The sequence below is a fragment of the Polypterus senegalus genome, chromosome 11, assembly GCF_016835505.1.
Source record: "Polypterus senegalus isolate Bchr_013 chromosome 11, ASM1683550v1, whole genome shotgun sequence".
In the NCBI taxonomy this organism is placed as follows: Eukaryota; Metazoa; Chordata; class Cladistia; order Polypteriformes; family Polypteridae; genus Polypterus; species Polypterus senegalus.
The window spans coordinates 67,715,981-67,729,348 of record NC_053164.1 but is presented as its reverse complement, the minus strand read 5'-3'; the positions used below and the strand labels follow the sequence as shown (position 1 = coordinate 67,729,348).

The window sequence follows — 13,368 nt, the reverse complement described above, 5'->3', positions numbered from 1 at the left end:
GTGCCATCCTTCAGATGAAATATAAAAACATGGTCCTGTCTCTCTGCAGTAATTCGGATCCCTGGGCATCCCTCATAAAGAACAGGATGTATCCTGATGTTCAAGCTAAACTGCCCTTAATGGCCTAGACATTCTGGCCCCCTAACCATCCCTTGTTTCTAATTGGCTAACAGTCGCTCTCTTATCCCTTCACCACATTACAGCTGAAGTGTGGTGAGCATAATGGCACAAAATGGCTGCCTTCACATCCTCCAGGTGGATGCTGCACATTGGTGGTGGCTGAAGTGGCTGCCCACTCTCCATGTAAAGTGCTTTGAGTAGTGATTAAAGTGCTATATAACTGTAAAGAATGATAAATTTTATCATTATTATCTTGGTGCTTGTTATAATACAGATTTGGCTTTTTTATAATTTCTATTAATATCATTTAAGGGCGCTGTATATAATCCATCTCAATCAGCACAGAAGAGTCACTTGATTTCCCTCAGTATTCATTCCATTTCACCGGATTCAATTTTTACATTTGCTCATCTTCTCGCCAAGAAATGTATGGAAGACTATTTGATCCCAAATGAAATGCAATCCAACATGTTAACCACATCACAATGCAATACCAATGCACATAGTCATTTAATTTGGGCACAGGTTTATCGTGTCATAAATAAAAACATATCAAAAAAATAATTCATTACTTTTTTGCTATGGTATGCAATTTTCATGTCAGTTTAAAATGTGATACATAAGCAAAGTAAACCGATTGCATTTCGTTTAGCTGCTGCTCTGAGCATATTGTATTTCAATTCAAGACCATGCATAAATCAGCCAGAACTGAATATAATTAAATTACCAAGGAGGGGGCAACAGGCATTCTAATTCTAAACACTGTTATGTTCTAGAGGCAAGGATAAATTTTGTCAATTAGGGGTGATTAAACAAAACGGTGAAAAGTATTTTTTATGTCTTGCTAAAAATGTTTACTGTTATGTTAAGTTGTCTAAATAAGTGTAATGCTGCTTTATTTCATACTAGCCAACCCGCGGCACACCATACGCTGCAAAATCAGGCCGTTTTTTTAATGATTTTTAAGCACAGGGAGAAAATTAACATTGGAAAATCGGTAATGTAATAAATCCGCAAGAAAAGCAACATTGTAACAATGCACGGAACGAACCATCACACAATCGTCCGTGACAGAAAACTGGCGGACCGCAATCTCGCCTTCACCTGCCAGACGGAGGGATGGGGGTGCACGGCGCGGAGTGTGGAACGGGAGGAGAGGAGAAGGACGTCCATTCAGCTCCCTCCATCATGCGAGTCTGCTGATTTCTCGTTCAGTATGCACTGCCCGCTCATGTGCCCACCTCCAACTCGTCACTTGAGTCGTCGTCTTTACACAGTCCAGATGTACCTGTGACTGACGTAGACTTTTCATTGCTCTGTGCGGTTTTGGCTGCTTTTCTATCTATAATCCACCAAGACACCCAACCACAGTAGTAGCGAGGTGGGAGGGGGGTGTGTACAAAGGGTTGGGACGCAACCAGTGGGAGCGTATGAATCGCACTTAGTGGGAATTCCATGGTTTGCAGCCCGAATGGGGTTCAACGGCTTACCCACGCCGGGTAGACACACGCTTAATCTCATGGATAATTATTTGTTGAATGCTAAACACTTCTGGAAAGACACGGTTGTCTAAAGGGGGTTGGTGTGAGAATACAACAGTAAGCGAATGAAAAGATGGAACTCTGGAGAGAGCAAAATACAACACAATAGTGAACCCGCGGCATAACAAACGCCAGACGTGCATGTGGAATCTTACCACAGACGAAAGGGACTAACTGGGTGGTCGGTGAGTTTTTGCGTCCGGGCAAATGGGCAGGCAGTGTGAATGCCTAGAGAGCGAGGGTAAACGCCGGCCGGTGGGCAGGAAAACGTCTTCCGTGTTCCTGCAGAAGCATCTAAGAAGACGCATGTTTGTCGTGGATGTGAATAGCTGTATGTGGCGTGTAAAACAGTTTGCTATGGTGCACGTGGTCGTGCGTCGTAACCAAAAAGTCGTTTTTTAAAGACTGCTTACTTCATTGTGCTTTAACCTCAGTTGTAAAGGATTGTTTTAAGAATCCCATTTAGAGATACCCCTCGCAAACCGTTTCATACGCTGCATATGGCAATTCACCTCCGCGAGAAACATGTCTCTATGAACAGTCAACGTAGCTCGGAGGTGCATGACAAGCACATAACATTAACCTAACCTGCACTGCATGTGGCCTCTATGACAGACGAATATAAATTACGCCATTTTTTCTGTGTTGGTGGGCGTGGCACTGCGAGTTGTCATCGTATCCAATGGTCTTGGAGTTGGTGGGTGTGGCTCCTTCCGGCGTGCGCCATAGGTGTCTCACTTGTCGGCGGCTTAGTGAATCCACGCCCCTTCCGGCGTGCTTTCCATGGTTGTCTTGCCTTAGTGAATTATATATATAGATTGTTTCACTGTTCTTCTGATTGTCTTGATCAATATGTCAAGAACATGAACAACAGTCAGTACTGCTATTCCTATCTACACGTATTTACAAACTATATTTAGGGGGATATTGTTGCATGTCCACATGATGATCTGTATAATAGTATGCTGCAGCTCTTCATGACATCAGCTTTCGAATTCGTTCTAAGGATGTTACTGTAGCATTTGGAACTTTTTCTCTTGTTGCTGCTTGTATTAGGCCAGCCCTTTTGTGCAATCTCTTGATACAGAATGAGAATGAAATCATCAGCTTCCACCTGTCCAATAAGGCACATCCCCTGCCTTATAAAGTGCCCTTTAGCCATCCTTAGCATTGGGTGAACACACTTTTGATTGGAACGCCTCGTACCCCACCTGTTGACGTCCCTTGCCTCACTTTTTGATGCTGATTGGTCTTGTCATTACATTCAGTAAGTATTATCTTGAACTGAAGTGCAATACACTCGGAGGAGCCACTAAGTTTAATAGAAAACATTTGCTTTGCTTTTAGTTATGCGATCTATAGATATGAACTAATAGTCAATATGCATTTGCATTGGATTTTAAACTGACATGAAAATTATGCACTGCAGTAGAAATCAATCAGTCATTTGGTTGATATGTTTATAATTATGATGCAATAAAACCAATGGCGGCTGGTGAAAAAAATTTGGGCACGGATGCAGTTTTTTGAGGGGACAAACTGAAGCAGCTCTTCTTAGTTCAGGAGAAAAAAAAAGCACATGCACAAACTGTAATGTTGCCTACATAGAGCACTTTGAGTAGTGAGGAAAGCGCTATATAAACGTAAAGAATTATTATTAGTAGTTGTAGTAGCATAGTCAGAAATGTATTGGTGAGTGGGCATATATAAAACTAGATTGGAAATAAAATATTACCCAGATATGATGGTTTATAGAATTTCACCATCAGCAGCCGAACGAGGGGGATCCTCTAATAAAACTCTGCTCAGTAATACATGCTGTTAAAAATAAAAATATATATTTCTTGGCTATTATAAGAAGAAAACTAAAAGTAATGTTTTACAAAGATGCAAAAAAAAATTAACTAGCACGAGTTGCTAAGGCATACAAGTTTGTTCACATTTTCAGATGCCAGTGTAGATTTCTTTTTGTATACAACATGAATTTTTTTTAAAGGCAGCTACATAATGCAGCATGAAAGAAGAGCATCAAAAAGTGGTTTTGAAATGCTCATAAGAATAAAAAAAACCTGAGTTAACCCAATTCTATTGTCAGATTGTATGCAAATAATTTTGCTTGTTTGTATTTATTTATATTTAGTTTCTATTTTATGAAATAAATAACATTACTTAGCTCAACATCGAATTGCTTTTGTTATTTCTCATCATGGATATTTTGAATGCTTATAGTTGCAGGAGCTGTAGAATGTCTAGTACAAGAAGGCCCTTTGTTATTGAGGCAACTGTTGTTACATTACAGGTTTAGGCACCACAGTGTTCTCAACCCTTTTAATGCATGGTTTGGAGAAGTGATCACTTACATAAAATAACCCTAAAATCAGCATTAAAAACTCAACTTAAAAATCTCAGGAACTGATCTCCTTGCAAATAATACACACACAAAGACCTAACAAGAGCTGGAAAAAGTCAGTGTGTAGGCTAGTCCTCAATCACTTGCTTTCTGCTGAATTCTTAAGTCAAGTCGGTCTGGCCAAAAGTCCTTTATCTTCTTTTTTACTTTTTCATATACAAAGTATAGGGAAAGTATGGTAATCATCCAAAGATTCGATGATGGGGTTTAGATGAATCATTTTAGACCTCCCTGACTTTCTCGTATGTGAGGTATAGAGAAAGTATTGGAATCTTCCAAAAATTATATTTCAAGATTTTGATGAATCTTGACATTTTAGACTTCCCTGAGTCCGAAAATACCATTTTTGTTTGAATTATGTGAGTATGCTTTCACTTAGGCCAACAAAATTTTGCATACAAGTATTAGGTAAAAAAACGTAGCTTTCTATCAACTTTTGGGCTGTTTCTGTTAACCTGAAGTGATACTTTACCTCTTATTCATGGAGCTGCAGATTCCGATTTATTCAACTTTACTTTTTGAATAATTGTTCAATATATTATTAATTTGATTTGATTTGTTGTTGATGGTTCTTTAATGTACATAATATAAAAAAATCATTGTCTTGCGGTTTACTCCTTAAATATCCATCCCCATATCTGAGTGTACGAGAATATCTAGGGGAGAACACTCCTGATTTTTTCTTGAAATGAACAATTCATGAAGTGGTATTTCTTTATAGAAATAACCAGATTTATTTGATTCTTAAAGTTCTTCTTGAAGTTGCCATCTTCTTAAAGTCACGCTCGCTCATCAGTAGTTACGTAATGTTAAAGGTGGGTGTGAACTGTGAACCAACACTATGCCATGTTGACGATTGTCCAAGTACATTAGATTAAAAAAGCCTAAAACAATAGTAATTTGCTGCCAATGAATGTGGGAATGTACGGGCATGGTGAGCTGCGTCCTGGGGAAAAGCAATTAAACGGAAGCCTCATGTTACCTGTTTACCAAAAGATCAAAGACTTACATAGACTCTCATTTGGCTGGTGTCCTTCACTCCAGAAATATAGGTATTCACACAGAATTTTATTTTCTTTTTCCACACAGAAATTAAACAAATACAAGTTGGAACCAATTTTAATGGAAGACATGTGCTAACACCAGGCATGTTGTGCAAATAAACAAATTTATTTCATGATTATTTCACATTACCTAATTAAGTAAAGTTTTTAAAATATTGGTGGGGATTGGGCTGGGGATTGGCACCCCAGTGCCCCGCACTACAAACACTGGATAAAACCAATTCCAAAATTCACTACATCAGGTAGATATACATTGAATTGCAATTCAGTTAACATTTTGGATTGCATTTAATTTTGACAAGAATAATCTACCGCACAGAAAACTGGCTCACACAATTCTTGAAAAATGAAGCTGGTAGTTGGCGACATCAAATGGACAAATCGTGCAATTGCTACATTAACATTTGCTAGTTTTTCTAAAACGCCATCTTTCATTATATGCATTTTTTTATCCTCTGTCGACGTTCCCGTGCTCTCGCGATATCTGCTTCTTTCGCGGAAAGTAGTTCTGCCGGCCTGTCTAAATCTCGCAAGAGCTTCTTTGTAATTGTGCCACGTCTTGTTTCTAGTGGTGGGCTTTTGCAGTTAGTGCCGTTTAACGATTCAATAAGGATATCAATCAAACCCCCCCCAAAGGGTAATAACTACATACATAACCATTGTCTGCATCTGTAGGTGAGGTGTTTACTTCTCGTTGAAGCTGCACTTTATTTTATTTTAGATGATTTTAAAGATGCTTGTACTTATTGATGCTGCAAAGTTAAATGAATGAATGACTTTAAGAATAAATAGCAGTTCTGAAAGCTAAATATTATTTGGCTTTATCAGCTTTGTATTGCATGTTTTTAATTTACCGGTGTTTGCTTTTCTCTTCGTTCTGTTAAATGTCTTAGTTTTGTAATAGAGCAATAATATTGTCATTATTCATCAGTAAAAAATAACCCGAGAAGGGTTAAGATTTTTAAAATACCCAGCAATCCAAAAGCATGATAGACCGGCCATTGAAGCAATGTAAATTACTAACACATGATGTTCTCATTTTTTGGGGCTGGTAAGTGTCAGATATTTTGAATATTGGTTAGTGTCTCGGAGAGGTATGCACTTTTTGGAATTTCTACGGCATATTGTAAAACGTAACACTAAACTAGAGTTTTACGTAATAAAATTATACTGTAAAATGCAGCCGCAGTTTTTTCCCCCACAGCTTTAAATGTTGCCTCTCTCACATGCTCATATGATCACAACAGGAAACCCTTCCTTTGCTGGATTGTGCTTGTTCTTTTTCCCCCGTGTTTGACAAAGAGAGGAACTTGTATTTGCTTTGGCGTTTCCACCAGGATGTTATAAACTGGACACACGAAGCGATCGGTTAGTTTAAGAAAATAACTTGCATGATATTTATGTGATGCGAAAAAAATCCAGAGGTAAAGCAAAAATTTGTATTCTGGTTCTTTTGAAACTTGTTGGGAGTTGACGAGAATTGTAATTACTCGTAGGCTTTGTATGCGTCACATTCAAATCTCAGACATGGTAAAATTTAGAAATCTTTCATTCGCCTGTATTATTCACGTGGAAGACTCTTTCCTTATTTGGTGACAGTTTGCGCGAAACAACCATTCTTGAGAGTACTGGGGTCGTCACCATCAGGTATCTCCCTTAATGGGAGGTTTGATTGGCATGGTTCCCCTCTCCATATTTAGTTTTCAGCTAGCTTCTTTATTTTCTCCATAGGGATTTTTTTTTTTTTTTTACTCCTCGTCTTTCACTGATTTCATTTAGTCTCGTTCTCCTCGTCGTTTTATTGCCCACCATTGCCAATAAGATAAGCAAGACCACACTTCTAGGCGATCCCCTCATCATATGCCTAGCATACGTCATCTTTCTTTGTCATGCATCTACTTTTCATTTTGTATAACAGCTCTAAATTAGTTACTTTGTTTATCCATCTTGCTCGTAGAATTATTTAGAGTCCATATTTCACATTGCATAAAATTGAGAAAATATACAACTTTAGCAATTTTAGTTTCTCATCAGGTTTTAAACCTCCTTTTTAATTGTTTATGATTCAAAAAAATGGCTTTTGGCCAATCATATTTGTATTCTTGGGTTTTTTTTTTTACCTGTCCCATTTTCAATTATCCTTGTTATCTGCCCCAAGTACATTCCTTTGGACATATCTCGCATGTTTTTCCCTACAGTTTTAGAGATTATCATTACATAGGTCTTGTCTACATTTAATTCCATTTCATATTCCCTTAATTTATATTACCATTTTTTTGTTTCTGTAGGTCTAATTCATTCTAATCAGTACTCTGTCATCTGCATAATGCATATCCTTTATTGCTTAGTATGGATCCCCAAATATTTCTTCCTTTATCCTCCTTCATTAATCCTTTTCATTGAAAAGTATCTTGAGTTTTAATTTCTAGTTCTACTCATTCCAATATACGGCTTCGATTATTTCTTGGTCCCTGTTTGGTATACCGGCCTATTTATTACAACAGATGCTTTTTGTATTCAATATTGCAGAAATACAAGGTTTCACTTCTTTCTAATTCTCTTTCACAGAACATTCTTAATTGGAAAATTGCATCAGTTGTTCATTTTTTACTTTTTAAAACTAACTTGATTCTCTGATTTTGTTTTGTTGTATACAGTTATTCATTGGGTTAGGCAGTGTTTTAGATGCATACAAGATTAAGCTGATAATTTGAAAGTCATCACAAAGTGTAATTTTGCCTATTTTTTGAACTGGACTAAAAATACAGACACTTGTACTATTCCATGCATCAGATTTTTATGCTTACGACATATCACAAACTAAATCAAATATAAAATAATTCTGCAGTCATATGTAAACAGAAGTAATTATAAAAAGTAACAAAATCTGTAAGTAAAGAGTTTATCTGCTCTTTGAATAACTGCCAAGTTTAGCAGCTATTAAAACAAGGTGAAGTCTCACTGCCATTCTAGACTGACTGCTGGTTTCTCAGTGTGCACAAGGGAACAAAAATAATGATGGAGACCTCTGCTGGAGGAAATCTGGCAAATTTGAGATCTTTTTAACCCCACACTATACATTCCAACCCAGAAATCTCAAAAGTCTCAGTCTTTTATGAAACATCATGTCATATTAAAACTAATTATTGAAAAGTGCTCAGTAAATTATTAAAAAGTCACCCGTTAACTTGGTTACACTATTTGAAAAATATAACATTTCCACATGTTAAATGATTGCTTTATTATTCATTTAATTAAACTTCCCCTGAAGAAGGACATTTGCTATTGATTGTATGTCTATAGAATTCTTTACTTTGAGAAAACAGGACATCTTTATCTCCTCATACTCAGATAAACTGGGGAATGGTGGCATCTACCAACCCGACTCAGATTTAAAAGCCTCCTTCCCTTATAAAGTTTCTTGCTTTGTCTAAAGGGTTAGATATCCATTGTAAATAATTTTAGTATGCTGGAATGCAAAATTATTTAACTTGTATATCCATGATATTTACAGGTTCCCTCTCCTGTGGTACTATTTTCATATGTTAATCCACTCCACATGGGGATCTCACTGTATTTTTTTTCCAGAAATGACAGAACTTGAGCGTATGTTAATATCTTCTTACCTTTACCTGTACTCAACCTCATACAGCAAAACTATTTTTAAGCTAAATTTATATTGAATATATTGTGGTCATACAGGGTATGACATGGGATCCAAAATAAATCTTAGGCTATCAGCTGGGTCTCCCTGTTTAATAAAGGAATTGAGTGCAACAGAAATATCATTTAATGGCACAAACAAAGAGCTGCAGTGCCTTCTCAAACAGTGTGTCAGGTCTGGAGTAAAGCGCCATTCAGGGCTGAACTTTTGTCCAAAGGATACTCCACCTTCAGGGAGACCCTCAAATTTGTAGACCTCCGACCAGAAGGGGCAAAGTCACTTGCCCTTACTGGGTGTCTTCTTGTTACTGTGGACAGAAAGAGATTATACTGTTAGTGACAACACCCCCTCTCATCCTAGAGATGTATTGCTTATCAGTTGTAATGCAGGAAGGTGATCTTCTGGTGCATGTGTGACTAATATGTGATATACATAAACAAAACCCCTACATTTCCATACAAACGTTTAGATGTGCATAGCTAAATGGCATATTTTGTTGACTTTTGAAGTAATAATTATCCAATACAAATATCTACCTCAAACTAACTAAAAAATTACATTTTTTTTTAGGATGTTAATTTACAGATATGATTTATTTGTAATGGAAGATGACATTTAAAATAACACATCTAACCATGTATATAAATATATATTTTTATACCTTGTGCATTAATCCATAGTAGGTTTTCTGGAGAGGATTACTGCCAGAATATGCTAAAACATTATTAAAAAGTGAAAATGAAGCTGCTGGGTATATTTTATTACATTAGAATATTTTAGCATATACAGTATATTTAAAGCTAAATATTGAAAATAAAAAAAAACAGTGCCTTCAATTTTGTATTATTAAATTTTACTTTGTCATCTTTTTCTTTTAGGAAGAAAAACTATCATGAATTTATATAAACATCGAAACTGGAATTTTTCCAGCTGGGGCATCGCTACAGTTCTTGTTTGTGTGATGTTGATACATCTAGTGTTTGCTCACGGCCACTCTCATTCTCACGGTGACCACGGCCACTCTCATTCTCACGGTGACCACGGCCACTCACTCTCACGGTGACCACGGCCACTCACATTCTCACGGCGACCACGGCCACTCTCACTCGCATGGCGACCACGGCCACTCTCACTCGCATGGCGACCACGGCCACTCTCACTCACATGGTGGACATGGTCATTCCCTCCATGAAGGTGCCAGCAAATGGCATGCTAGTGCTAATATGCATTTGCAAGATGAGGCTGTAGAACATGGCCACTCACATGTCAGCAATGCACAAAAAGTACAAGCTGATGCTCCTAAAGGAAGAGAGAAGACTGACCCTGTAGAACTCTGGACTCAGGTATTTATTTTTAAAATAATATATTTTTGAAATTTATTTTGTACTGTATATGGGAAATGCACATCAGTTGTATTAATGTATTTTAATTTACCAAAAGGAAATAATTAATATACTGTGCAACTAATTACTCTCCTACTCTTGTATTGTTTAAAGAAGTGCATCCATTATTGTTTGTATAGGAACAATGGACTTGTTTCTTTTAACCATAGCTATTGCATATTATTTGTGCAAAGAGAGCTTGCAAAAAGTTTAACTGTGCAAGTTTGTTCATGTAACATTTTAAGTTTGTTAACAATTTGAACACACACACACTCTTAACATGACGGAAATCAGAAAGCTGCACAATTCCAGGATTTGAATCCAAGTGTTTGCTAGCACTACCACTGCACCTGAACTCCAGAGCAGTTTAGTTTACAATTTTCAGAATTTATTAATATGGTTGTACGAACTACTCACTAACTTAATTCTAGGCTTCCTACATCTTTTGTCTCTTGTTGTTATCTGCATTTCTGCCAACCCTGGAAAATGCCGTTTTTGTCCTCTGAACCAGAGCATAGATCACTTGTGTTGCTGCAAAATCAAGATACAGTATAGGCTTGCAGCTTTTCCAGAGCTGAGTGGGAAGTGGTAGGAATTTAGTTTAGAGATGTATGTGGTAAATAAGAGAAGAAAATGCCAAGATTGTCTTATGCTGTATCTGTTATTTTAATAATGTATAACATGCAAAAATATCTGCACAAGATTTTCATAACGTGTGATGCTTTCAAACATTTCATAAAACTGTCAAAGGTAAAAAAAAAGTTTCTCCATCAAATTTAAAAAAAATATGTAAATCGTGCAATTAAACATAAGTCAAAAACGGAATATATAAATTGTTTTATATTGTGAAAGACTTTAAAGAGACTTTTGGCATTCTCTGACCCTTTGCTGTCAAACAGGAGTTACCCCCCAGTTATCTTAGCATGTACGTTTTTACAGTAAGGAAGGAAAACCAGAGCACTTGGAGAAATATGAAAACTCCATGTAGACAGTGACCATGTATAGAATTCAATCTGAAGACTTTGAATCTAGGTGACTGCAGTGCTAACAGCTTAAGGTGGGAATTTCCAGGGGTCCAGCAAAATAATACTTGGGTCATGATACAATAATATTACAAAATTAAATATTTTCAATATCAAATATTGCAATTTAGTATTGTGTACCTTTTTTATTTGTCTGTAGTTAAAGTTAAAGTCATATCCTTATGTACAAATGTCGCCGATATTAAAGTTTCATACAAAAGTAAAACATTTTTAACATTATTCTGTTGTCAAATACTGATAAAATCTTCATGTTCATTAACCATAAAGAGCTGGTCTTGGTGTGTAGTATGCTGACATACTTGGTTTTATTTAAAAAATGATTGCAAATTTCTTATTAAGCTCACATTTTCTGTAACCTTGTAAATGCCTAAAGTAAATTGAAACAAGTGACTTTAGTGTAGACAAAGCATTTGACACAAAAATTTGTGAGACACTGCTAATATTTTTGAAGCACCATTTGTTTATCGGTAAGAAAAAAATAGATATCTGCTACATAATCTCAAGACATGCAATAATCGATGTAAAACTTCATTTTTTGTATATTAAAATATTTTTTTTCTGAATTTGAAGTTATCAAATAGCACTGAGGAGTTAAGTCATAACATGAAAGAATAGTGCACCAGACATAACAGTATTGCATTATTTAATAGATATTTATTTCCACAGGCCATTGGTGCTACCCTCTTAATAAGTGCTGCACCATTCCTCATCCTATTTCTCATCCCAGTTGAGTCTAATACTTCTAAGCACCAGAGCTTGCTGAAAGTGTTGCTGAGTTTTGCCTCGGGCGGCCTACTTGGGGATGCATTTTTGCATTTGATCCCCCATGCACTGGGTGAGTATTTTCAGTATCTGTTCTTAGGAGGGCATATTTTGTGATCAGTTTCTTCCGTTTAAATCAGCAATTTACTCTGCTCGTGCACAAAATGTTAACTTATAATGCAGTGGTGAAGTAAGCACTATGATCAATATTTAAAATGAAAAATGCAGATGCAGTGCATATCCTGAACCTCCTCTAAGATGTTCTAGTCCTATTAAGTATAAATTGATGGACAATTTTCTTCTTCTTTCCTCCTGTACTTGACTGTGTATTAAGAGCCACATAGTCATCACGACAAAGAAGGACATGGGCACTCGCATCAGGCATCTCACGGACATGGGCACTCGCATTCAGGTATGAGTAAAACGTGCATGAAAGTTTGTGAACCAATTGTATAATCTTAAGTAGTTTAAACTGAACTGGTTTTTCCAATTTGAATTAAAGTATTTAACAGGTTCATTATTTTGAAGAAAAAAAAATGTACGAGCAGAAAAGCTTCACACATTACACAAACTGTTAGTTGCTCATGCAAGTGGTCTCTTAGCTCTTTGATTTTCTCCAAGTTAAAGCTGGGTCAGATGGGTCAGTCACAGAGGGTTAACCATTTAACTGAGCTGACCAATGAAGGGGTCATTTGAAATGATGAATTAGATAAGATAAAATTATTGCAAGGAAGCAGATGAGTTGTTCTTCATAGTATTCTAGCATCTAAAGAAACTCATCAGGACTCAAGACAAAAATTGTGAATGCTCATGAGCCAGCACAATGTTATAAAGCTATTTCCAAAAACTGCTCTTTGGAGGTCATTTAAACAACTGCAAACCCTGCCAGGAAGTGGATGTCCTCCAAAAATCTCAGGTGAGGTTACAAGGATAATAGTAAAAAAATTAAGAGGTAATTCTTAAATAACGTCCAGAAATTAAGATGCCCAAAGCTCCCTCTAGAGTAGAGGTGTATAGATCAACAGATAAGAACCTTGAGCAGAAATTACATTTATATAAGAGTTGCCAGGAAAAAGCTTCTTGTCAGAGGCTTATAATTGGTTATAGGTGGTGACCAAGCAAAGTAAATGCTGCTAAAGAAGATATCACAACTTATTTATTGAAAATAATTAATTTACCTTTACAAATAAATAACTACTTTATTTTTACTAAAAATCTGAGCTCTGATAACCTTTTGAATGTTCAAGAGGTCTTTTTTGTAGGATTTTCTGTATATTCAATAAGAGTTCAGGCTCATATATCTTTACTTTTATTTATATTGTATTTAATTAGCATAATCTGAAGACAAATTTTAAATTAGATTTTCATAGAGCCTGGAGATT

At 36.4% G+C, this 13,368-nt stretch overlaps 1 protein-coding gene across 1 annotated transcript in view; it reads left to right on the top strand.

Moving 5' to 3' along the window:
• LOC120538572 (zinc transporter Slc39a7-like) overlaps nucleotides 1–13,368 on the top strand; it is a 65,771-nt gene that overhangs the window by 28,864 nt on the left and 23,539 nt on the right. The window contains exons 3-5 of the mRNA XM_039767967.1: nucleotides 9,777–10,142; nucleotides 11,891–12,059; nucleotides 12,321–12,398. Of these exons, the coding sequence (XP_039623901.1) occupies nucleotides 9,777–10,142; nucleotides 11,891–12,059; nucleotides 12,321–12,398 (613 nt within the window). The remainder of the gene's footprint in view (nucleotides 1–9,776; nucleotides 10,143–11,890; nucleotides 12,060–12,320; nucleotides 12,399–13,368) is intronic.